General features: G+C 44.5%; 1 protein-coding gene across 2 annotated transcripts in view; it reads left to right on the top strand.

Moving 5' to 3' along the window:
* Positions 1-27,908, top strand: part of LRRIQ1 (leucine rich repeats and IQ motif containing 1) — a 2,234,608-nt gene that overhangs the window by 670,393 nt on the left and 1,536,307 nt on the right. For both annotated transcript variants that reach the window (XM_069629324.1, XM_069629323.1), the window contains exon 10: positions 18,701-18,894. In XM_069629324.1, coding sequence (XP_069485425.1) covers positions 18,701-18,894 — 194 coding nt within the window. The remainder of the gene's footprint in view (positions 1-18,700; positions 18,895-27,908) is intronic.

The raw sequence follows: 27,908 nt of genomic DNA, 5'->3' as shown, positions 1-27,908 counted from the left end.
GTCAATGCCGTCACCAAAACTGACATGCACCCATTTCCCAGGGCTGATGAGCTTGTGGACACCATAGGTGCTGCCAAATTTGTAAGCACCTTTGACCTTACCTCAGACTATTGGCAAATAGCTCTGACTGGTCATGCCAATGATAATGTAATGATTTATATTGTGCTCGTACACAAGTGTTTCAGAGCGTGAAATTTGAATACGCTGTTGCCTGGCCTTGAAAAGGGCTACCTCACTATCAAGGCCATCAAGTTCCAGATAGCTCAGGGTAAAGTCACGTACATTGATCATGAGGTAGGAGGGGGTTGAATCCAACCTCTCCCCGGTAAGGTACAGGATGTTCATGACTGGGAGTCTCCCACTACTTAAACCCAGCTGATAGCCTTTTTGGGCCTCACTGGGTATTATCACAACTTCATGGCGAACTATGGAGCCATAGCTGCCCCTCTGACAACTCTGACTTTGCCCAAACAACCGAGGAAGGTTAATTGGACCGAAGACTGTCAGAAGGCCTTTGATGGCTTGTAGGAAAGTCTGTGTAGGGCACCTGTGTTGTGTGCGCCTGATTACAGCAAACCCTTTATCGTTCAGACTGATGCCTGCGACACCGGAATTGGACGTGTCTTGTCCCAGTTAGATGACAAAGGGAGAGCACATCCTATTATATTCATTAGTTGGCAGCTCAAGGGTAGAGAACTTAGGTGGGCTACTGTTGAAAAAAAATGCATTGTTTGGAGCCTTAGGCGTTTTCGGCCCTACCTTGCGGGGTCTGCCTTCAAGGTCCAAACCGACCATAAGCCCTTAAAATGGCTTATGCAGATGAAGGCTGAAAACCCGAAACTGCTCAGGTGGTCCATTAGTCTGCAAGGGCTAGACTTCACCATTGGGCATAGACCAGGGAAGAGTCATGATAATGCAGATGGCCTTTCCAGAAGGTATGCTGACCCTCTGTATGAGGGTGTCAATCTCGTGGGAGATTAGCCCGCCCTAACCTAAGTCTGGGGGGGACTGTGATGCTGGAAATGCATTGGAGGGACAGGCCCTCCATGTCCTTGTCCTGTACTCCTTTCATCATGTGTGTTCTGTGTTATATTCTGCACAGGAGTCCATGCAGGACTCCTGGCAGTTCAGCTCTTCCTCTTTTTGGTTTGGTGATCTGACCCTTGGGATACCCTTATGGCACCCATGGGTGGGGATACAACCCTATACCCCTAGTTTGTTTTTGGGCACCTGTGTGTGGCCCACAGAGCAGGGTATGGACTGGTGGCAGCTCCATGCTGAATTAGACAGGTGCTCGGAGTATCCTCCATTGTGGGATACCCAGGCCCTGCCATTGGAATCAGTTGATTCCTGATAGAAGACAAGATGGCCCCTGTGGCCACTACTTTCTATTGCTTGTTACCTTGTTTTCCCAAAGTCCTGGGAAGCCCTGACTCTGTCCCTTCCCCTGACTGGCTGTTGGGTGGAAGTTCCATATATGGTATTTTGGGGAAGTCCAGGCCAGACTGGCTGTAGCCTTCCCAATGACTGTATGTTGTGGGTAGACCCTTGGGGTGGGACCTGGATGAATGCAGTGTGTGACCAATATGTATTTCATGTTATGGGTGTCTGGGTTCTGGTATGTGACACAAAGACTGAGACAGCCCTGCCCGAAACTGGTATGAATGCAGTGTGGAGTGCTGAATGGCTGAGTACTTGTCCCAATCCACATTCCTTGTTGTGGGCGTCTGGATGCAGAAGAATGGCCTAAATGCATGGCTGAAAATGCTACTTTAAGCTACTCTGAGGAGGAAATAATTGAGCTAACCCGCGGCCCTTCCTTTTTTGATCCACCTGATCCGAATCAGCCCTCAACCTCATCGAGTACCGCTGATGACCTGTTAAAACTTAAGAAAGAAACCTTTTGCACCGAACTTCACGGTCATTTCCTTCAGGAATATTTTAAAAAAAGTATTATACCTAATGGCCTCATAGTGCGCAACGAACCTAGATTATTTCTAGAAGACAAGGAATATACTACTAACTTTAGTTACATCGCTACTAAGTGCAGTCGAGATTTGATGGTATTGACTATCACCACTGCACAGCGAATCAGTATCGATCTACAAAAAACTTTAGATGCAGAAGAAACACGATTTAAGAGTAACCCCTTACTCACTGACATAGAGGCACAACTCTCTAATATCAATAAACAATTTGAACAATTTAAGGTCAACACCTTGACCAAGAAAACCAACAAGTTGAATAAAGATAGCAAAGATTTCAAGACCGAAATCATATATCCCTACACGGCCGAAGGTTACATTGATTCCCTCAAGAAACAGGGTGGGGGGTCTCAATCTTCGCTCCGCGGTAGACGCAACAGAGTCCATTTTTCAGGATCAAGTAGCTCTGGATCCTCCAGTGGAGGCTCACAACAGAACTTCCCACCCTTCCAGGGACATCATTTTGGTCAACCTCAATATCCGGGCCCTTACCCACCACAGTTTCCTTTTTTAGGCAGAGGAGGACAAGGCGGAGGATGGTGCCCCCCACCCTGGAACGTACCCTATCAGGGGCAACACGGACGTCCCAGGAGACGGAGGCGATAGCCCAAATCCCTGACAACACCCAGTTACCCATTTACAACTTGGGCAACTTTCATTTGACTCCATGTCAAATTTCTCTTTTAACAAATGGCCTCTCATTCGTCCCCACTGGTGACACAGATTGGTACAGAACTGAAAATGAGTTACATCGATTTTTTCGGAACATAAGACTCCGGGTCTTTTTTCAGGACCATACTGAACAAGAGATTGATCCCGACACGGGTTTACATCCCAAATCATCTTTTACACCCACAGATAGCCAAACACCTGATGATCTACGCACTTTTGAGAAATGCGTGCTCAAAGACATCAGAAAACTAAAAAGGATCAAACATACACCTCAGCAGAACCTAACTACAGGTGAGAGACGAGCTTTAAAAGACCTATCTAACAATAGAGACATGATAATCAAACCGGCCGACAAGGGTGGCGGCATTGTCCTTATGACAATTGACCAATATACCGACATGATCCTGACTTTACTGAATGACAGAACCAGTTATCAAACACTCAAGAAGGACCCATCTACAGATATGAAAACAGCAATTTCAGAAATGGTCTCCTATGCCCGGGATAGAGATTGGATTACAGATAGAGAATCTAATTTCCTGACCACATCTTCAATCCGCACACCTTGCCTGTACGCCCTCCCCAAAATTCATAAAAACATACATAATCCCCCAGGGAGACCCATAGTCTCAGGATGCGGCTCGATTTTGGAACCATTAGGACAATTCATCGATCATTTTCTCAAACCTTTAAGCAGCAAAACCAGATCATACCTCAGGGACACTATGCACACTATCCAGGTTTTTGAAAATTTGCCATTCAACAATTCCCAACAGATCTTGGTAACGATGGACATCAAGGCACTATACACCTCCATACCACAGGACAGAGCCATTGATTGTGCATATGAACATCTCATTCGTGAATATGCCCAACCAGGATCCTACCGAGTCCCTCCAGAATTCATTAATGAATTGCTGACCTTTGCACTCAACAAAAATTTCTTTACTTTTGACAATCAGTTCTTCCTTCAAATCAAAGGTACAGCCATGGGGGCCACCTTTGCCCCCAGTCTAGCCATTTTATTTATGGCCTCTTTTGAGGACAAATACATTTACAACCAGATTAACCAATGGGAGGCCAAAATCTCCCATTGGCATCGATATATAGATGACATCATCTTTATCTGGACAGGAGACATCATATCCCTCCAAAGTTTCTTAACATGGCTAAACTCTTGTGATAACAATATTCAATTCACAATGGAACACAGCACAACATTGATACACTTCCTGGATCTCGAGATCTCATGCCTGTCAAATAAACTTGCTTGTAATCTTTTCAGAAAACCCACTGATCGCAATACCCTTCTGCACTATCAGAGTGATCACCCTCAACACATAAAACAAAACCTTCCCTACGGTCAATTTCTGAGGATCCGACGGAACTGAACCCACCTTGAGGATTTTTATGCTAATGCAGACGCACTTGGCACCAGACTACACTCACGCGGTTACCCCACAAGATTGGTGAACACCGCTTCCAAAAGAGCAAGATTCACGAATAGAGACTCTTTGTTAACACCGAGGCAAGAGTCAGTCATACACACCAAGGAAAGACTCACTTGTGTGGTCACACACAGTCCCAACACCTTTGATTGTAAAAAAGCGATCAAAAATTACTGGCCAATAGTGAGATTGCAACTGCTCGATGGACCCACACCTAGATTCGCCTTCAAGAGAGCGAAAAACATTAGGGAACATCTGGTCCACTCCTCTTTCTCCAGACCTCCACCACGTAACAGTCTTTGGGATTTACGCAAAACCACAGGTCACTACCCCTGTGGTTCTTGCTCAGTTTGCAGATTCACAAAGAAAATTCTTACATTCAACATTGGCACTCAACAATGGGCTTTGAACAACTTATCCAATTGTAAGAGCAATCAAGTAATCTACTGCATCGAATGCCCATGCGGCCTTCGCTACGTAGGACAGACTATGCGCAAAGTGGGTACCCGCATTTCGGAGCACCGCTCCCGTATTCGATGCAAAAATCTCACTTCCCCATTAGTCGCACACTACCTGGCCAACCACCATACACCAGACGACATTCTGTGGTGGGTCCTAGACAGAATACAGACTGGTCAGAACATACCAATCAGACTCTCAGAGTTAGAAAGAAGATGGATCTACAGACTTAACTCACTAGAACAGGGTCTCAATGAACAAACCCCCTTTTGAACATCCCTGAGCCCACTTTGACTTCTTCCTTCATCCCCGCAGGAACCATACACAACTTGGCTATTCCTCCAGACCAGGACCCTTCCTGACACCATCCCAGGGTCCCGCTTCTACATTTTCTCCGTTTTTGACGCATACAGTCACTCCTTCCCTTTTTCTCCCCACTCTAGGAGCCCAAAATTCACTTTACCCGAGGCTGGACCGGACCTCACAGATGCCATCCCCCTGGTATCCCTATGGCTCACAGGGATACCTCACTGCATTGTTTGATTATGCAGCTGGTCTGCAGCAGTGCTTTATCCCTTTTAGGCACACATCAACATTGACACCAACACCTCTTCATGTATTGTCCCAGCCGATCAAACTGGAACAAGCTGGCAGATCTATTACCTTAGATCTGTCTTTCTGCACGAAGCACGCACGAAGATGACGGGCTATCAGGGCTATCACTCGTGCCCCGGGCGGTGACATCCCTTTTATCACGAATGCAACACAGGTTCATTCTTCCCCGCCCCTTTCATGCCGCCACTGGCTGGTCCGAGCACATACCCACCTGCCAATCACTCCCGTTGGCAGGCTCCCATTGGGCCTCACGTGAGCCCACCCTCTCTTTCGGCTCCGCCGCTCCACCATCCCGTATCCACACGGCAGGCGGCCGAGCACCAACATTGGCCAGCCCCTGCGCACACCCACTTGTCATTCATTTTGGAGGCAGGTCCTGATTGGGTGCAGCGCGAGCGGCCGGGAACGTCGACCACGTCTTAGAGGCACGCTTCGCACGGTTGTCTTGACAACCAGCCTTACTCGGTTTTCTGTTGCCGCAGCCCACAATCCATTCGGCAGCTGCCAGAGAGCAAGACACCTTGCAATCTTTCTATGCGCTCCCTTCACAGCTTTTGCTAAAATCCCAGAAGCGTTGCCAATCATTCTAACAGGCAAGTTCATCTGCACTAACTATATTTTGAATATCTTGCCTCATTGCCCATAAGCACATGGCTGAGAGTTCTCTCACCAGAATGACCCAGTCTCAGCACGGGTCAATTCTCCTGATTTGCACCTCACACCACTTATTTGGAGTCACATAGAGTAATCAGTTTTGCTTCCTCTGTCTTTCCTCTTGTTAATTTTCCATACAGCATCGTGCTCAGGGACTACTACCCCTATATACACCTTCCCACCACAGGCTTCATCCACATACACTTGGACGTGGACCTAGACTTCTCTAGCAACAGACCAACTGGCGGCCCTTGTTCCTGTCTTCACTTCACTTCCTCCTGAGAAGACGCTGCCCAGGTAACTTCTCTTCCTGACTACATTTTGCCCTGCATTTCAGGGGTGTTTTCCTCGATCCCAGCATAGGTTTTCCATTCATTGTTTTCATTCATGGTTACTTCCACCCCTCGGATCCCATTTGCCCTGTCCAGTGTTGATGACTAATGTACCAATAAGTGCCTCCTATGGTCCTCCCGTCCCCCTGCTTTAGCAACAAGCACCTTCCATCCTACCTCCCACGGCACGCATCCTTTCCACCCAATTTTTGGTAAATTAATTATTAACTCCCTCAGCTTTTTTCTGCCTTGCCCGGTTGGACCCTGGTTTTTCAGACCGGCGGGTACCTGCCGGGGACTCGTGCACCACTCCTCCAAAGGGGACCCAATGTCACAATCTGCTATCTCTGCCCCCTCCCCAGGGGGGAGACTCATCTGAACTTTTCCCGAGACTTCCCTCTCTCCATCTGGGGGTGTGTTTGTATGTGACCACGAGATATATCTACAGACTCGACCAAGATCGATGTCTGCCTCCTTGATTTATCCCTACTTTTGCATGCAAAGCAATTATGTACAGTTTCACTTCCATGTTTGATTTATTTTCACTTCTTCATTTATTCTGGTGATTCATTCCCCCTTTTTCTTTCTTCAATTTTCCCTTTTTTTCTCCTCTCCCCATTGCACCCTTGCAGGGTCCTGCTAATTGTCACCCTGATGAAGGCGGAGTACATTCTTTTCGCATGAAAAGTATTTTTTTCACCAATTCTGTTCCGCCTAAACGCTTTCTTCTACCAGAGGGGAACAAAAGGTCCTTCACAGCAACATTTGTGGATCACCAGGACCTTGCTTGCTCATGTGGCATTATCCACTGATGGGACCATGTCATCCATGTGAAGCACCCACATTTCATGTTGCTTATCTATTCCCCCTGTAGCGTTGGCAGACCCCATCCCGACACACAAAATTCTCAGCCTCGTGAATTGATTCTAAATACTAAAGAATATTGTTTATTTGCTCTATAATTTTTTTTCTATGTTGAATAGAGGTACAGTTGTACTCATCACTCTGTAGATGCTTCTTTGCTTTCTGATTTAATCAAGCATCCCAGTGATAAATAACTGGGTTTTTTGTTTTTTGTCAATATTGAAAATTGCTTTGTCATTTCTGTATATGTTTTCTCTTTGATGCACTAATTCTCATTTTCTTTTTTTAATTGTTTGAAAGTTTCCATCCTCAATTTACAAATGGAAGATCTATATTTGTTTTTGATTGTATATGTCCCTCCAAGTTGGATTTTATTACATGTACTATTTTTTGATATAAAGTTTTTACATCAATCTTTCCAAATATCTGTTTATTGTTAAGGAGTGTTTCAGTACACATATGTGCATGCAAAATTAATAGTCATCAAGATTATGTGGGTTGAGACCGGGTGAACATCTCTAATTCACTTATCTTCACATTGGCTAACCTAAAACATACCAGTACCCTTTTTCTGTTGAGATTCTAAATGCACGTCGAGTCTGATTGGCTGCCTGCCTGCATGAATGCCCTTCTGAATGATTGGTTGCATGAGTGTGACCCAGCAGAGTGAATGAGAGACCAAACAGTATATCCGGGGACCTCTCACTGATGGGAGATGACTTTGCTGTTGCTTTCCTTTGCCGCAATCTGAAAGCTGCCGTGCCTTCAAGAAACTGATCCAAGAAAGGACCTGGCTAGGAGACCTCTTCCCGAGCTATAAGGGACCATCGTGCACCAGCTAACCTTCGCCAAGGCTACCTGGAAGTCAGTACGCGAAAGGCTGCCGACCGGCGACGGGGACCGCAGAGGAATCTCGAAGCGCAGCACCCGGACATCGAGGCCATTGAAGTCCATCGCTGTAACCGCTGGAGGCCCGTCAAAGCCGTGTTGCCCTGAAGCAGGGACAGCTTGATGCCATGCTGCCGACGACCGGAGCCGCAATGTTCCATTGCCTAAGACATTTGAATCAAGGACTCCCTTGCACATCACCGTCGACTGCTTTGTCCCGCCGGAGAAAGTCAAGGTCGCTGACAAACCAAGGAGAATCTGCCGGTGTATTTCCTCAAGGATGCCGACGAAGATACGAAAGCCAGCCGTGGTCGAGTCCAGATCGCCGACGCCAGCCGCCGACGACCCAAGGCCCTTGCTAGGTCTACGTACTTCATTGACTCTTTGTGGCAATGAACTATCGCAGGACGTCCATGACTGATCGTCGACGAGCACAGCAAGGACCGAAGCTGCTGCCTCAATGGCATTGTTCACCATTTCTTCGAGGAATCTCGACGATCCGTGGCTCCTGCCTTAAAGGGAGTTCACTCAAGAAGGATCCGTCGATGACCCGTTGTTGAACTCTGCTAAACCAGGTACATTGGGGTAGTAGGGCATTTCTAGAAGGAAATAAGACTCTGCTAAACAATGTATGGATTGGGCTTGTCAATATACTTTATTTACAGGTTGCCTTGGTGGGGGGAATCCTCACACAGAACTGTTCCTAGGTAAACAGGGCCAGTATTCTGCCATTTGTTTAACCAACTTGTTTTCCTCCCAAGTTTATGGTCGATACCCTTTGCTATTGATTTGTATGCCATTTGAAACTGTGTGCAGTTGGTGCATTTTAATGCATTTTAATGGAATCGAAGAGTAATTGTGGTACCACATAGAAATTGTACATTTATCATTATAGTATAGCCTGAGTACAAAGTGTGTTATAACGCATGTATATAACTTGAAACTTATTTATATAAAGAACTGTGTCATCCCTAACATAGTGTGTGGACATTCATTTGTGGGGGCTTTGAGGCTACACTGTACTTAAGAACCAGCCCTCATCACCTCCTGAGAGCTTAAGCCTTGATTGCTAGCCCATAGTTACCAAATAGCGAATCATGGCTGGGGTGCTCTGTGCTCCTACTCTGCCATATAGAGGGCAGGAGTACATATAACCCCCCTCCAGGCTTTACACACAGTGTGCAAGTTTCCTGCTTTTTTATTAGTGTCCTCTTCGCGGTTCTCAATATCCAGCCTTTCTGTGATATTCACCAATCAAGCATTCAACCTTTCTGGATGATCGGCATTCAAAATTCAAGCGTTCCGCTTGACATTACGTGCGGTATGAATTTTGGTGAGCGTCAGGCTCAACAGCCCCTCGCTGAATGTCCCGGAGCCCTGCGTTGCTACAGACATACCAGACGATCACTCCTGTGCAGCTGGGTGCTTTCCACAGCACTCCCCGGCCTTTGCCTTAGCTTCTTTCACAGCTGTCGCGGTTCACCTTTCCACCACAAGGGCTTTCCAGACCGGCTCTGCTGTCCCGGATGGAATCCCGGGAATTCTCTCAGCGTCTCGGCCCCTCTGCTTCTTGTCCCCTTTGCTCGGCTCACTCTTCACGTTCTCTCTCACACCTCTCTACTACCCTGTGAGAACGGCACCTTTTTATATGTTCCTTGATTGTCAAGGAATTTGAGGTGGACCCAATTATTCTCAATTGGCTGACTTTGCGAATACTTATCATTGAGACATTCCTGATCATCATACCTGCATGTCTCTAAATCTCTCTTCCTCATCCAAGTACTAAAGTGGTTTTTACAGTAGGTAATCTGCATTGCTCCTAGTCGCTGCTTCTTCTTCCCAGTACTCAAGAAGATATGAAGGGGTTGATGGAATGAGCCTTAAAATTGCCCAAACAGGCTAAGGGGGGGGAGGGTGGGTCAATGTCAGGAAAGGGGGGATACCATGTCTCATCAGGTACCAGCTCTCCAATCCCCAAAAACCCTCCACTCAGATGGTCCTCCCTAGCTTGTCTGCCCCCAGGGTCAGGATCCAAGACCGATGGCCCTTGCCTGGCCACCTGAACCGAGGATCCCAGGGGAGTGAATGTGAGAGTACCTTCAGGTTTCTCACACTATCCTACCTTATCTCCATCACATGGCAGTGGCACAACAGAGCGCATCACTATAGGACAGTCCTGGGGAACTGAATTCTTCCTATTTCAGTAGTCTGTTGTAACGCTCACCTGACTCCCACGGAGGCGCTGGCCTGGTTCACGCTGTTGTGACCTCGTCTAAGGTGATGCGCAGGGGTCGGAAGACGGACTGGACCGGGCCCCAAATCTGGCTTGTCTGACTCGCAGAAGTATCCTTCTGTAGGTGAAAATAGGGGATTAACTGTCTGCGGGGTAATGCAATCGGCCTCCCACTTACCCCTCTCACCCTCCTCAAAACCCATCTGTGCTTCCCCATAGCGTCTCACCTTAGGGTCTGGAAGGACGAGCTCTCCATCCTGCTTCTGATGCAGGGGCACGTTGGTATCCAGTTAATTCACTGGATTTTGGGATTGGTGGTTTCTGATGCGGGGGCGCGTTGGTATCCAGTTACTTCACTGGATTTTCGGATTGGTGAGAACCAAACTTGCTTGGCTTCCAGGTAAGTTTTTGATAAGTGGTTCCCCTTGTGTCCATGCATTAATGTTCTAATGCTAGTGTCTTTTTCCCAATAGGGGCCGGGGTACGGAATGCCGGGGAACAGGCACCGACCCGAGATGAGAGGTGAAATCCTTGTGGAAATCAGGTAAGTCTTTAATGAGCGTCTTGGTAATGTCTTTTCATTCGCTCATTAACGCTGATGTCTTTTTCCCCTTAGGGGCCGGTGTCCGAAAATGCCTGGATGCGGCACGGACCCGAACTGAAAAGGGAATGACCCAGCAGGTAAGTCTTCACATGGAGATTTAGCTTCCCTTTTCCCTTCTTTCTCTCACCTTCGTTATTTTCTTTTTCTCCTAGGCGCTGGGGCGCGACTGCGGATCCGGATGGTCGCTGCAGAACATGGAAGCGCCCTGTAAGGTGAGTAGAATGAGGCGCTGCAGCGATCGATGCAATGTGCTTTTAAAAATAAATGTCTTCCTTTTCAGGATCGTCGGCAAAATGTCTCCGGGATGCAGATTTAGCAGGTAAGGCCTTTTCCTTCTTCTGTTCTCTTGTTCCCTTCCTTTGCAGGTGATTCAGGATGCTGGCAGGCGTGGCAGAAGTCAGGATGCAGGAGCAGACACGGTGAGCGTCCAGCTGCTAGATGCAGAACAACGTGAAGCACGTGTGGCTGATCGGGTGTGGTTTAAATAGCCTTGGAAGAAGTTCCTAGAATGTGTCCTTCCTCCAATCAGGTATGTATCCTTCCCCGACCACGCCCGGGTGGTAAATGAGTCCCACAGGTAAAGTAGTTCCTTTCAGGCCTCAAGGAGGCCGGGGTTCTGCAGCATGGTCTGCATCAGGTAAGTGCACCCAAACACTTTCATAATGAGCCTGGCGCCTATGGCGCCAGGACTGACGTTTTCTATGAGCCTGGCGCCATAGGCGCCAGGACGCTGTCCAAAGGGCCCCTATAAGGGGTTGCTGGGACCTTCCCCGGGGACTTGATGTCCACTTTCGGGGACGCAGGGCCTGAGCCGGCTCCCCGGGAGCGGGCATCGTGACAGCACTCCCCCCCAAGGCCCCTCCCAAGGTTGTTCCCTCCGGGGGTTTTGGTTTGTCTGGGAAGAGTCTGTGGAATTTCCTGACTAATCGAGGTGCATGCACATGGTCACTGGGTTCCCACGACCTCTCCTGAGGTCCGTACCCCTTCCAATCAATTAGGTAGAAAAGCTTTGACCTAAACATTTTTTAATCTAAAATGTTCCTCACTTCGAATTCGGGTTCCCCATCTATTTGAATAGGTTCTGGAGGTTTGAGTAGTCGGGTTCCGGGTACCACTGGTTTCAGAACTGACGCATGAAAAACAGGGTGAATTTGCATATTAGCTGGTAAATCAAGTTTAACCGCTACTGGGTTAATTATTGCCGTAATAGAATAAGGTCCCAGATATTTTGGGTTAAAAGTTCGGGGCCCTTTGAGCGGTAAATGTCTGGTAGCTAACCACACTTGATCCCCAATCTGATACGGAGGTGCTTCACTCCGATGTAGGTCAGCATTCTCCTTGTATTTTCTCTTGGCTTGTTGTAAATGCGTGGTTGCCTCTTTGAAGGCTCGGGTAATGGTAGAATGCAGATGTTCTACTGCGGGCACTCCGAGGTTCTGAGGTGAGTCGAGGTTTGAGGTTCGAGGGTGATGTCCAAACAAGGTATAAAAGGACTATGGCCAGTTCCAGAGTGTACCGAATTATTCTATGCGTATTCGGCTATCCAAAGAATGTCTTTCCAGTTGCTTTCAGATTGCTGTAACATACACTGCAAGTACTGCTCAAGGGTCCGATTTGTCCTCTCAGTCTGACCATCGGTCTGAGGGTGGTGACTGGTCGATAATCTTACGTCGATTTGTGCCATTTGACAACATTTGCACCAGAAGTGGGAAATGAATTGGCTTCCCCGGTCAGAGATTAGTATAGATGGGAATCCATGTAGCCGAACAATATTTTCGAGGAATTCTTTGGCTAGGACAGAAGCTGAAGATAAACTTTTCAAAGGAATGAAGTGGGCCATTTTGGAAAACAAATCCACAATTACCAGAATGGAATTATATCCCGAAGAAGGAGGCAAGTCCGTAATAAAAGCCATTGATAGTGTGCCAGGGTGCTGGTGGTACGTCTAGAGGTTGGAGGAGACCGGCTGGTCTTTTCTTTTGACCTTTATTTTGGGCGCAAACACCACAGGACATCACAAAAGATTTAACATCTTTTCGCCAAGAGGGCCACCAGAATTGTCGTTTCACCTTTTCCATTGTCTTGGCAATACCGGGGTGTCCCTCTATTAATGTATCATGATAACCGGAAATAACTTGTTCGTGTAACTCCTTGTGTGGCAGGAATAAGCGTCCTTGGTAATAAGGTAAACCATTATCTATGGTAAAGTCTGATCCCTTTTGTATCCAATCCTGTAGGACTGTAGGGTCCAGGAGTTGTTTCACTCTGACTTGAATGTATTCAAGCGTCTGTAACGAAGTCATGCCTAGAATTCTCTGTTCGGGAATTATTGGTACTGGTTCTGAGTTTGTATCAGGTTCTCCCATTCCAATTCGGGATAAGGCGTCTGCTTTGCCGTTCTTGCAGCCAGGTCGATAGGTAATCACGAAATCAAATTCAGCGAAAAACAAAGCCCATCGGAGCTGCGGTGATGACTGAGCCTTGGCGGTTTTCAAATACTGTAAATTCCAGTGATCAGTGATCACTGTGATGGTATGTCGAGCGCCAAGCAGGTAATGCCGCCAGGCTTTAAAAGCGGACTTTATGGCTAACAGTTCTTTGTCAGTGATTGCATAATTAATCTCTGGTGCCGAGAATTTTCTGGACCAAAATGCTACGGGATGCAGTTGGTTGGTTTCGGGATCTCTTTGAGACAGAACTGCTCCCATGGCTAGACTGGATGCGTCAGTTTCGACGACATACGGGAGATCTGGACGTGGGTGTTTCAATATAGGTGCGGAGGTAAACTTAGCTTTTAAATCCTGGAAGGCCTGCTTGGCTTCTTCAGACCATTCAAAACGTTTATTTTTCCTCAAGAGTGCAGTAATGGGTTGTACTATGCGTGAAAATTCCGGGATAAACCTGCGATAGAAATTGTCAAAGCCGAGCATGCTTTGAACCCCTTTTACAGAGCTAGGTGATGGCCATTTGAGGATGGCATCCACTTTTCTTGAGTCCATTCGGACTCCTTTGGGTGTGGGGATGAAACCGAGAAACTCAACTTCTGTGGTATGGAAAACACATTTCTCCAGTTTAGCAAATAGTTTGTGTTGGCGTAGTTTTTCCAGAACTGCCCTAACGTGTTTTCTGTGATCAGATTCCGAAGAGGATTACACTAGAATGTCATCGATATAGATGACAACACAAACATCGATGAGTTCCCGAAGGACATCATTCATGAAGAATTGGAAGGCAGCAGGCGCATTGCACAACCCGAAGGGCATTACCTGGTATTCGAATAATCCATACTTAGTACCGAAGGCCGTTTTCCATTCGTCGCCTTCTTTTACTCGCACCAGATGATATGCCCCCCGGAGGTCTAACTTGGTGTATATGCAAGTGTCCTTTACCTGGTCAAGGAGTTCAGGGATCAGAGGCAGAGGATAACGGTTTTTAACAGTTATCTGATTCAATGCGCGGTAATCGATACAAGTTCTAAGGTCGCCTTCCTTTTTAGGCACGAAGAACAAAGCCGATGATGCCGGGGACTTTGACGGGCGAATAAAACCATTGGCGAGGTATTGATCCAAATATTGTCTCAGATGCAGGTTCTCAGGTTCGGTAAGGGCATAAATCCTGCTACAAGGGGGTTGTGCACCGGGCACCAGATCGATTTGGCAATCGTACGATCGATGAGGAGGTAACGTGTTGGCCTGTTCCTTTTGGAAGACGTCCTGAAAGTCTTGGAATTCCGGAGGCAATTGCATGGAGGCAGAGGTTACAGATGCTAGATTAATCTTCAGGTTTTCTGGATAACAGGTTTGTGCACAATCCGGGAAGGTTATTCTCTTAGCTCGCCAATCAATTTGAGGATTATGTGTCTCTAACCAAGGAATTCCAAGAATAACCTGAAACTGTGGGGCCTTGATTACATCAAACACAACTGCCTCCCGATGGCCGTCGGGACCAATAAGAGTCACCTCAGTAGTGGAATGCGTTACCGGTCCAGAGGCAATTTCAGTTCCATCTACTGTGGTGATGACGTCTTTGCTGGTTTTAGGACGGAGAGGGAGGTTAATCCTGGAGACCAACTCACGGTCCACATAATTTCCAATAGCCCCGCTATCGATGTATGCCTTTATTGCATGCAACTGCTTAGGCTGTTCTGGATCTACGAGAACCATTAGCACTATGAAATGCGAGGTCTGAGAGTTAGTTTTCAAGCTCGGCAAGCGGACCCCTACGCTTGTCGGGCTGAGTCGTTTCCCAAAACAGAGTCTTCAAGGTTTTTATCAGCAGCCCCTACCGCCTTTCGGGGCGGTTTTGCCAGGCAATCTCGTAGAAAGTGTCGGGAGTTCCCACAATAAAGATATAACTTTAATTGCCGCCTCCTTTCACGTTCCTTTTGAGTTAAAGGTCCTTTAACCCCACCAATTTGCATAGGCTCTGAGACATCAACTCCCTTGGGGTTAGCGTGGGTCTTGACCAACACCCGGGTCTCAAACCTGGACCGATCAGCTTTTCTTTTCTGGAGTCTGTGATCCAATTGGACCACTAAGTCTATATATTCTGTGCATTCTCGGGGCGGATTTACAACTTGGGCCAGGACATCTTTAAGTTCTCCACGTAAACCTCGATAAAATAACGTGATTCTCTTATCCTCTGGCCACCCAGTTTCTACAATTAGTCTATTAAAGGTTGCAATGTAGGATAGGAGATCCTGATTGCCCTGTCGCAGGGATAGAAGTTCATCATCCAGAGCCTGCCCCTGAGAGTGTCGAGCAAATAACCTTTCCATGCTTGCTTGAAATCCTTGAAAATCACAGAGAATCGGGTCATCCTGAGTAACCAGTGGAACTGACCAATCGGCAGAGCAGCCGCTGAGATATGACAATACAAAGGCTACTTTGGTCTGATCATTAGGGAAGGCCCCAGGCCTGCAAAGGAAGTGCAAAGGACACTGATTCATGAATACGGCGAATCGTTTGGGGTCCCCAGCAAAGCGTTCGGGTGGGGCCAGCGGCATGTTTCCAGGTAGATTAATATGCACAGGGTTACTGGGAACCACAGAAGCGGGGTTCCCTCCGGAACCGGATAGAGGAGTTTGCCCAGCTTGACTTTGCAAAAGCTGTCTGGCCAGGTCATCAGTTTTTTCCTTTGATATTATTAATTCCCTCTTGAGGGCATTAGTCTCTTGACGAGCGGCATGTACTTCGGCCCGTAATTCCCCCAATAATTGGGCAAACTGATCAGTCTCAGAAGTTTCCATAGCGCCTGGGTGGGAATTTGTAGAACGCTCACCTGACTCCCACGGAGGCGCTGGCCTGGTTCGCGCTGTTGTGACCTCGTCTAAGGTGTTGCGCAGGGGTCGGAAGACGGACTAGACCGGGCCCCAAATCTGGCTTGTCTGACTCGCAGAAGTATCCTTCTGTAGGTGAAAATAGGGGGTTAACTGTCTGCGGGGTAATGCAATCGGCCTCCCACTTACCCCTCTCACCCTCCTCAAAACCCTTCTGTGCTTCCCCGTAGCGTCTCACCTTAGGGTCTGGAAGGACGAGCTCTCCATCCTGCTTCTGATGCAGGGGCGCGTTGGTATCCAGTTAATTCACTGGATTTTCGGATTGGTGGTTTCTGATGCGGGGGCGCGTTGGTATCCAGTTACTTCACTGGATTTTCGGATTGGTGAGAACCAAACTTGCTTGGCTTCCAGGTAAGTTTTTGATAAGTGGTTCCCCTTGTGTCCATGCATTAATGTTCTAATGCTAGTGTCTTTTTCCCCATAGGGGCCGGGGTACGGAATGCCGGGGAACAGGCACCGACCCAAGATGAGAGGTGAAATCCTAGTGGAAATCAGGTAAGTCTTTAATGAGCGTCTTGGTAATGTCTTTTCATTTGCTCATTAACGCTGATGTCTTTTTCCCCTTAGGGGCCGGGGTCCGAAAATGCCTGGATGCGGCGCGGACCCGAAATGAAAAGGGAATGACCCAGCAGGTAAGTCTTAACATGGAGATTTAGCTTCCCTTTTCCCTTCTTTCTCTCACCTTCGTTATTGTCTTTTTCTCCTAGGCGCTGGGGCGCGACTGCGGAGCCGGATGGTCGCTGCAGAACATGGAAGCGCCCTGTAAGGTGAGTAGAATGAGGCGCTGCAGCGATCGATGCGATGTGCTTTTAAAAATAAATGTCTTCCTTTTCAGGATCGTCGGCGAAATGTCTCTGGGATGCAGATTTAGCATCTTCTGTTCTTTTGTTCCCTTCCTTTGCAGGTGATTCAGGATGCTGGCAGGCGTGGCAGAAGTCAGGATGCAGGAGCAGACACGGTGAGCGTCCAGCTGCTAGATGCAGAACAACGCGAAGCACGTGTGGCTGATCAGGTGTGGTTTAAATAGCCTTGGAAGAAGTTCCTAGAATGTGTCCTTCCTCCAATCAGGTATGTATCCTTCCCCGACCACGCCCGGGTGGTAAATGAGTCCCACAGGTAAAGTAGTTCCTTTCAGGCCTCAAGGAGGCCGGGGTTCTGCAGCATGGTCTGCATCAGGTAAGTGCACCCAAACACTTTCATAATGAGCCTGGCGCCTATGGCGCCAGGACTGACGTTTTCTATGAGCCTGGCGCCATAGGCGCCAGGACGCTGTCCAAAGGGCCCCTATAAGGGGTTGCTGGGACCTTCCCCGGGGACTTGATGTCCGCTTTCGGGGACGCAGGGCCTGAGCCGGCTCCCCGTGAGCGGGCATCGTGACATCTGTCAGGACTGGCCAGTCCCAAAAATGCTGACCCTGTCCAAACTCCTTGTGATACCAGAGCAATAATAATCCCCCACCCCGTCAACTTAGGGCCCAAAGCTCGTTTTCTGTTGAACCAAAGCTGTAACCTTAAAAAAGACAATACACTTGACGATGGTACTTTGTGTACAGATACAGTTTCAGCTTTACACAGTACATCAAATATGTTACTTGTTAGACCTTCCAGGAGCCGTAGTAAACTGTGGAGCTCCTCGTATACAATGTTACAAGTCTGCGACTTTCTGAATGCTAATAACTCACCACTTGAGTCGGGAATATGAGAAAGGCTATGCCAATTTTCCCACCTACCGGTCTGATCAGTGTTGGGCATCTGTCTTTGGGGCTGAATCGCTAATAACGACTTGTGACGGCTCCCCAAATTTGGATCCGGGCCAATAAATGTTTTTATTTATTGCCCATTTGACCGTGATCTCTGCTAAATTACGTTACCTCCTTATTATAAAGTACTGCATTTTGTATAGACTATTTTAAATAAAATATTGTGAATTTTACTTCTTTTAACCTTGATGAAAATTATGAATTCTTCTATTATTGTGTTCTCTCTTTTACCTTTGGTGAAATTGATGCTCTTGTTCTTTTCCCACTCACGTATTATGAATTAAGGTTTCCTTGAAGACTATGTGCCTATTACTTATTTTACACAGTGTAAAATGCTTGTTTCACTAGCCATAATGCACTTAAATAAAAAATAATATATGCATGATTTAATGCTGTCCACCATATTTCTAATGCGACCCTTACCTAAAACTTTATTGATGTAATGCCCAACTTTAGCCTAATAGCTATAATCCTACTTGGCTTTCTGACTCCAAGTCGTTTATTTCATACTTCTGTTTTAATGTCATTGATCCAATCACATTCTTTCCCACTTTAAACTTCCAACCCAATCATATTCATGGGAACTATATTGGCTCCATATTACCAAATTAATTGGAATGAGGTTCTCTATCCCATCTTAATATTAAATTGAAACAGCTTATGCAAGATAAAAATCCTGTATACATGTATTTTCTTTCGCTAAGCACTGCAAGTCTGATAACGTGCTCCCTTTTGTTTGCATGGTATAATTGTGAATAATCTAACAAAAAGTACATAATGAAACGAAATGTATGAAAAACTCACCGTAAATGTTACATGGCCTTGCATTAAACCATTTATTTCTTTTAGGTGGGCTTGAGTGTTTGAGAAGTCTGCAACAACTGATCATAGATCACAACCAATTAATAAGTACCAAAGGACTTGAGGCCACTCCTACACTTATGCACTTGGACTGCTCATTTAACCATCTAACTGAACTGGAAGGGATTCGAAATTGTGGGCTTATGCAAATCTTAAAACTGCAGGGAAATAACCTGAGCAAGGTAATCATAAAGGAGGTCTTATATAAACATAAATGTATTTTTCCAACTTGATGTCGTTTTGATTTACAAACACAAATGTGGTAGAGGAATCATCTGTAACAAAGATCCTTACCATTCTTCTCTGTATTCTAATGTGCTTTGTGTTTGAATTCTAATCCATGCTGTAATTCAAATTAATCATAAAGTACCTTGAATGTGTTTACAGGAGCCTTCAGAACTAGTGATATCCATCAAGGTTTCTGTGCTGTCAGCAGAACCCTTAATTGGCACTGTATTCTTGTTTTTTCAATAAGCCATTCTTAGATTGGCTATTAGGTGGCACTTTCTCCACTATTAACCAAAACTATTGCATTAGAGCTCAGACAGGGACAAATGGCATATGAGGAGGGACACAAAGGTTATAGGGTGTTGTCTTGTTATTTGCCCACCCATTGACTGTCCATGGCCATGCTTATCGCTATGGCCGTTCCAACCCAGTTTTGGCCCCTTCCAGCCCAAAACACCTCCTCATGGGGACTCTTTGAGCTTGTGTTAATCAAGCCTTACCATCAAACGTTGCACTCAAGTGCATGCCAGTGTTTTTTCAAAGCAGTTTTATGAGAGTTAATGACTTAATTGGAGCTGTAAACCTGCTACTGGTGTCTTAAAAATGTCTTAACCACGTCTGCATTTAGCCACTCGATTTATAAGAACTGAGTGACTTTCACTGAAGTCCTGTTAAAAACAAGTATTGACAAAGCCAACCATTTTGGCTGGTATGTATGTATGCATTAGGCATTTGCCTAGATACTCCCATTGTGCACCTGCTACTATCAATAGCCACTTTATAACTCTATGGCAACCTCTCGTTAGTGCCTTTCCTGTGCCTACACAAAAGCCCAACAGGGGCATCAGCAGAATTCACCATGTGTCAAAATGTGCTTTTGCAAATTAGAAAAATGCCAGTTTTAAAAGTTTAATGTTGAAAGAAGGCCCTGTCTTGGCATAACAATGTAAAAGGGATTTTGCTGGGAACCATAGATGGGATGTTTTATTTCAATAGGCTTGCTCCTGATTCAGAACAAAATAAAATGAAATAAAGAATTAAATGTATAGGCTGGGCTGTGGAAGCTCCAGAAGAGGTTTTTCTGCTGGCTAAACTGAGGCATTCCCCCAAAAGGAGCCACCATAGGTTTCTGGGACACATGCATGTTAACTGCTACCTTTGAAAACTTTGAATGGAACAAGAGAAAGAAAGATCACACGCCCGTCAGACTTTTGTCTGGGCTTCAGCTTGAGACAATAGATCTGGGACACCTATGTGTGAAGTGGGGGAAGTGACGACAAACATTTAATCAGACTGGGAAACCCCCATGGCCACCCTGGGATGAACTGACAGTTGGTGGTAGCCTGGAAAGACATGACCATATTGGGAGGACAAAGGCAGCCCCATCTGTCTCAAAATACTATTTGATGAATAAACTTGTAGGACTGTTAATTCTGTAACCGGACAGCGTAGAAATGTAAAAGTTGTACACTTTGTGGACAGAAATGGCAGAGAATTGGACATTATGAGGAAAGTGTATATGATGCCACTTTGAAATTCAATATTCACATGCCTTATGACTATATATACACATGTATAAAGTTATAGAATTTTAGGTATGACATTTCTCACTGAAAAGGACAAAAAACTATTAGACGGACGAAACAAAGTCCCAGGAACGTGAGCATTGGACTGCCATGCTCTGCGTGAAATATGTAATCTGCCTATGTAATTTGTTAAAGTGCCACAACTATACAATGTGTAATTTATGTTAAGATTGATTTTTGCCAGAAAGGACTGTGGGAAGGCTTTGCACCTCATAAAAACACAACCCCATAAACTGAGTCCCCTCCTAGAGGAGGCAACCAACATGGGCTGCCCTGGTATTCAGTTATATTTTCGAATGTGAAAATGTCGAAAATATTATTTCGAAAAATGTTATGTCGAATAAATAATAAATCGAAATTATTCGAAAGAGTTCGAAATACAAGGTAAGTGGTATATTAAATATTTTATTAAAAACTAAGTGGTATATTAAATATTTTTGTAAATAGGAATAATGATATATTAAATATTTTATTAAATAGTAACAGTGGTGTATTAAATATTTACAGTTATATTAAATATTTTATTAAATAATAATAGTAATATAAGTGAATTGTAACTGAGTTTTAACTGCTATTTATTGTCACCACTAGATGGTGCAATTATATAAACAAACATATTTTAACATAATTCTATAAGTTCTTAAGTTCTTTGCGTAACTGTACGTAAGCGTTACGTCTACGTAAGCGCCATTTTTGAAGTCCATTTGTTCCGCTCTTTCGTTCCGGTCTGGTGTACTCGTTGCTGCTTCCTGGATTTTTCATTTTTGGCGCATTTCTGTATTTCCATCGTAGGATTCCTGGAACGGATTGTTTTTTTTCCTATGGATTTTTTTTTATCGTGGGATTCATGGAATGGACTATGTTTTTTTTTTTACTTGGATTATTGTCTTTTCAACATCCGGATTTCATTTTTTGACCATGTTAATGTTAATGCTAAAGGTCATTTGTACCGCGCACTATCACCACCGGAGTGGTCCCCTGGCGCTCTGGCGGCTCTGAAAGAGGGAGGGAGGGGTGGGTTAGTGGGTGGAGGCTGGAAAAGTTCAAGATTGCATTGATGTGCTGTTGGCAGCTTCAGCCCGGTGGTTCCGTCGGCTGGGCCTGGGGTGTATGCGGCCGGTAGTCGTCGTGTGCTGATGTGCGAGTCTATGTGTGTTGTGTTTTGTTTTGTTGTTGCAGTGTAGTGAAGTTCTTGCGGTTTGCTGCGCTAGAGGTTTGTGGTTGTGTTTGATTTGGAGTTTGAGAGGTGTATGCAGAGAAGGAAATTGTTAGTGGTATTGGTTAGTTGGTATCTCTATCCTGGATTGAGACAGTTGGGCTTGTGTAATCTTACACGACGGGATGCTTGTACGCCCTGTGCCTCAGAAGGTATGTGCCCATGGCAAGGGTCTGCTGGGAGCCATGGCAAGGGTCTGCTGGGAGCCATGGCAAGGGTCTGCTGGGAGCCAAGTCAAGGGTCCATGTCCGGTCTTCCCTATAGGTCCCTCCCCATCCATGTGAAGGCCTGGTCTGCCAAACATTCCCCAGGCATGCACCCACTGACAGCAGCCTCCTGTCAGGCCGAGCACAGCCCGAAGGAGAGCCAGGGAGTCCCCGTGCCACCCCCGGCATCCCGCCTCCTCCTTTCCCCGCCCCCCCAAGCCGCAGCGAGGGAAATCCAAAAAGTGCAGCCAGCAGCGCAGAGAGAGAGGATTGGATTATGGATTGTGATTTTTTTCGGCTGGATTTTACTTTTCGATCATGGATTGTGATTTTTTTTTTTTTTTGGCTGGAACGCACTATGGATTTTTAATAGGACGCTCAGTGGATTATTTTTACTTTTGTTTGGGACTGATTGGCATCGTTGGGTACGATCGATTTTCCATGGAGGCTCAAGGATTTTCCAAACTGTGAGTACGTTAACATTTTAGATTACAAGCAATTGCTTCCAAATAGTTGTATGTTTCTTCTGTTTCAAACTGTTTTACTATATTCTGAATCCGTTGTTCATAGTCGCGATATTTCTTTTTTTTTATTTGTGTGTTTTCAAGGGAAATGGTCTGGGATAATTTAAATTCCTGTGCAGATTGTTCTGATATTAAGTCTTTCATGAAATGCCACAATGTTGGGTTGTTGGTATTAAAGTTTATGTTAACCCTGTTGTGCCACCCTTCTAACATATTGTTGGTTTTTGCCCTTCCTTCAATCACTGCATTGAGGCAGTTCCACCATGATATCTGATATTTAGGTCTCCTTCTTGTTCTATTTCGCATTAATTGTCCTAACCATGTGCTTTCCATGTAATTCATTAAATCAGTGGCCTGTTCCTCATTGTTTTTGAAGTAATCTGTGTCAATCAAATGTTTATAAAATGTAATTACTTTGTCTTCTTTTACAAACGCTAAAGCGAACAGTTTTTTTTACATTATGTTGGAAAGTGCTGTCTTCTATGTATTTGGTGTGCAGCCCTAGTTTTTGCATTTTCCTCCATATTGCTTGGGTAAAATGGAAAAAACATCCTTGTATACTGGTTTCTTTATATATTCTGGTGAATGCCTTGATTTGTGCCAGTTCGTAGTCCATAATGATAGTGGTAGGTTTTTTTTCAAGTACGGCCTCTTTAATTTTCTCAAACACTATTTTGTACATTTCCTCTGTTTTTTTTGTTGGCATCAAAACAAAGATCAGTGGAATTAGATGGTTATTAATTAAACCATGTACGCTATAAAATTGCTGGAGCGTTTGTGGGCACGATTTGAATGTGGCGTTGCTTTGCCAAATGTCACATTTACCAAGCTGCCTCAAATTACTCTTTGTTGTGAACATTATAACTTTTTCATCCTTTACTTGTATTGTTGTGTAATGAAAATGTTCTCCTTTTTCAGTTTTTTAAAATATTTCCGGTATGCTTATTTCTTCGTAATTTCTGGGTGCTAGCGGTATATTTTCCTTTTGTTCTTTTTTCTGTTTATAGTACGCTGCATATGTTTTTCCGCTGGCATTTGTGCCGCTACGTGCAATGGAATTTTGTTGCAGGTTCGAGCTATCACAGACCCGCTGACCTCAGTCGGGTTTTCCATTGCTTTTCTTTTTAGTTCATTCATTGTTTTTTTAACCACTATACTGGTTATGTCCGGTAGATGGTTGTGTTCCCCCTTTATTTTTACCATTGCATTTTCTGTTATCACTCTCCCTGTACACTTTGTTTTTTTATATTCTGTGCACTTCCAATATGTTCTTTTGCCTTTTTTTAATTCTTTATTGTATACGTATCCCTCATGAATCAATTGTTCTCCTCCTTTCTGAGACATAACATATTCCATTTTCTCGCTCCTCTTATATCTGAAATAACAAAACAATGTTTCACTATTTTTGTTATATATTATGTACAGAATAATCTTCTTATAGCCTATAATAATTTCTAAATTTTTATGCAATATTACCTGTATTTAAGTCAAGTAGCTGCAGTGTACTTTTTTCCGTTTGCTCTGACCTCAGGTTCTGTCAGGTAATGACAGTTTGTCGCAACCGTCATCTGTTCGCCAGTGTTCATTTAAGGTTCTTTACTCTTGGCTTTTACTCATTTGTTTAACCCTTAGTAATCGTACTTTATGTGCTTTTCGTCATTCATAATGTGTAATATATGCCTAATTTTCGCGGAGGGTGCGAGGGTTCCGTGTGTAGTAGGGGGGGTTAACTTTTTTTGGACAAGTACTATTGAAATTTTGGCATTGGGTTATCGAAAAAAATGTTGCATTTTTTTTCTCCAACAAATGACCATGGCCATTTTAAGTATGTAATGTCGACATATATAGATTCAACATTTTTTTCTCAACATTGTTTTTCGGTAATATTTTTTTGATATTATTACTATAAACCGGCTGCCCTATCTGGTTCTTGGGGGTAGGTCTAGCTCAGTTCTGCCCAACAATATACCCAGTGATGTCACCCGCTTTATAAAAGGGGTGGGAGCTCACAGGGACAGGACACTCTCTCCTGAATTTCCACCGCCTGCGTATCCTGACATTCCAGATCCACCTTTGCAAGATTCCAGACTCTACTGCAAGGCTAAAGCATAGCTGATCCTATCCCTGCAAGGCCAAAGCATAGCTGATCCTATCCCAGCAAGGCCATTGATCCAAAAATTCCACTAAAATCCCAATAACAAAGAGGAAAAGCTGTGGTACCCTTTTGGGAAGCATTCTGTGACCAGACCGGCTTTTTGCCCACTATATCCTTGCCATCATCCAGTGACCAGACTTGCCCAGCTGTTTGCTGTAAGGAGAGCCGCCTTCCTGTGATCAGAACCTTTTGAGTCCTGAATCAGGTTGACTGCCCAAATCCCCTAACTCAAGTGCAGATTGTATTTCCCTATCCCATAGCAACACATAGTCTACCCATCTTGATTCCCTTTTCTTTGTTCTACTCTCTAAGAAATCATATCATTGCCTTGGTAACTTGTCCAAAACTGTCAGATTTATCTCTGCATCTTGTCCTTGATTCCTAGTGTTAGCGCCATTCTTTCATTTACCCCATCTTGTAACTCCTTAGCAATATTTGGAATAATTTAAATGAATTCCCACATAGATCTGAATCCGGGGTGAAAAGGTTAAGTTGCAAATTAACCTTGGATCGTACCGTGTCTTTCTTTAACAATATAGTCTATATAATTTAGTTTAAGTAAAACTTGCATTTCCTTTTCATAACCAATTTTTAACTGCTCTATTATCCTAACCTCATTCCACCTCGAAAATCTCATTCAATTCTCCAGCTATAGTCACTCTTTCACATTTATACTGTCCCTGTGATGTGCATCTATCAACGTTTTTGACATTTATTGCTGAAAAAGAGAAAAATTTAACTTTTCCATATGTGATTTCACTGCACTGTGTTTTCAATTTCAACCTGCTTTGTGAACTGTATGCCTTTGTGATACCTTACCCTGGAGTTGCTAGTGATATAACATCACTGAGACTGTGATGAAACATATGTACGTCATTATTTAATTACACATATAATTAATTATTTGTTAAAATCTGAATGTCATTTTAGGCCATTGCAAAAGGTTTAAAATCTGTGATTGCCTCTTATTTTGTGAGGGAAGATTCTGTTTGCTACATCATATTCCTGACTACCTGCTGCTTCTTTCTATCCACTCAGAATTTGAGTAATTGTGGGTTGAGGGATCATTGCAGCGGGAAACCTTAACTTGGGTGCTATCTATCCTAATTGAAAAAGTGCTCCTATTCGTTTGTGCTTTGGCTATGTTCTTGTAGAGGTTCTACGTTATTTCGCAGCGGTATTTTTCATCGCGTGTTTTTTCATCGTGGTTTTCTTTTGTAGAAAAATTCTTTTTTTTTTTTGGGGGGGGTTACCCCCCGTACCCCCCTTTTTTTTCCCTTACACCCACAACCATATATTTAATTTTTTAACCCCCCCCAAAAAAGTTTTTTTGAAATAAAAACGGCAATGAAAAAACACGCGATGAAAAATACCACGGTGAAATGCGTGTATACCCTTGTAGAAGGTTACCCATGCGTATTTCAGTGGTTTTCATTGTACTTATCACCCCATTGGTGATTGCTGCCCCATATAAAAATGGAGTGATTTGCTTTGAAATAAAAATAAATATTGTATTCCCACCAACCCGTCTGGTTCATGGTCCATTGTGACCCGGGGTATTTGTAAAAGGGAGTGTGAGACGGGTTGGGTACTGGCTCAATTAGAATTCGTAGAAAATAAAGAGAAAGTATTCTAATTGAGCGCTACATCCTAGGCTAAGAGCAAGAGTCCTGATCCAGGGTGTGACGCCCGGTTAGAATCCTTCACAAAAGGTAAAGATATCTGTCCCTCCCTCACCCAACGCACTGGAGTAAATGTTTAGCAGTTTCATACTGAGCCCCTTGGCCACAAAATCTACAAATTATATCCTCTGGGGTGAATTCCAGTCTTGGACCAAACGTGAAGAAAACATGGTACTTTATTGAATCACAATTTCAGGAACAATCGCCTAATCAACAGACTAGGAAATTTTGGTAAGTAAGGCTGCATCTTGCCTACTACAGGCGTGAAGACTACCAAACATGTTCCGATTACATAAGTTGTCCCAGCGATTAGCTTTTATTTTTAATTGACTCACTTGACAATAGCTATAGGTCCAAAATATCCTCCAGTCAATCATATCTAAAAAAGCAGTGACTTGTTATGTAAATGCGTTGATCCAAAGGTGTTTGCCAGGATAAGCCAATTGACCTACTTAGGTCCATACAGGATGATGAAGATGCCTACATATCCTTTGACACAACCTGACTTCTCTTATCATGGCAAGAGTGTACAGAGAAACCATACCTAGTTCCAGTCTAATACAAACCACGAGAACACATTTGGGCAATCCCAAGATTCTCATCCATATTTTCCCTTACAACATATCAAAGAGCTTTCTGGAATGATCAACATCCGCCTTCATTGCAAACAATGTCGGGACTAAACATTCATTACAGGCTTGCGTTATACACTTCATTCTATACCTGCCATAACAATCTGCCACGTTGCAAAGGAGCAATACTTTCATTGTGATTTTGTTGGCTAAGAAATCCCATAACATCTCTTTGTTGTATCGAATGAAATGTCCTACATATATATACGTCTGAGTCCACACGTTCCATATTAACCTCATCAAATTTCCAATTTATTTGGAGTCTTTTCTTTGCTTATTGCAATTTACATAACTTTCGTCTCAGCCATACTGATTACAAGTGATATGTATGTGGTCAAGCAGCACTAGGTTGTCCACATATGCATGGCAAATAATATGCATGCTGCTGACTTTAGGAGGAAAGTTTTTTTTAGCTTTAATACATTCCGGAATATGTGTGATACACAAGTTGAACAACGGGGGAGCTAGCAGGAAGCCTTGTTTCAGCCCTCTATTTGTCAGTATTTTTGGCTGTACTGTTCCCTTGTTGGCTAGTTTTCCTACTACTGACATGTCTGTATACTGATGAACCAGCATGTATAACAGACTCCAAGGGATACTTAATTGTATTAATTTATACCACAATAGAAGGCGGCTAATCGAATCAAAGACGACAGATTAATCTATATAGAAAACACAAAGGGGTTCTTTCTTGATATGTGCCTATCTTGTCAATATCATAAGAAGAAGATCCTGTTGCGTCATTCTGTGCCCCTTTCTAAAATCCACTTGGAAGCAGTGTAACAGGTGATCTTCGGCCCATCTTGAAAGTTCCCAGAGCTGAATTCTGGTGAAAATCTTGCCTGGGATATCCAGAAGCACCAGTAGACGATAATTACTTGGACTAGCTCAATTATTTCTTACACACAAGCACTAGACATGATTCTCGCCATGAGGCTGGGATTTTGTTTGCCCTGATTATCTTATG

This window comes from Ambystoma mexicanum, chromosome 12 (genome assembly GCF_040938575.1).
Source record: "Ambystoma mexicanum isolate Mex_15411 chromosome 12, UKY_AmexF1_1, whole genome shotgun sequence".
NCBI classification, from domain to species: Eukaryota; Metazoa; Chordata; class Amphibia; order Caudata; family Ambystomatidae; genus Ambystoma; species Ambystoma mexicanum.
The sequence above is the reverse complement of the archived record's forward strand: the minus strand, read 5'-3'. Positions and strand labels throughout refer to the sequence as shown.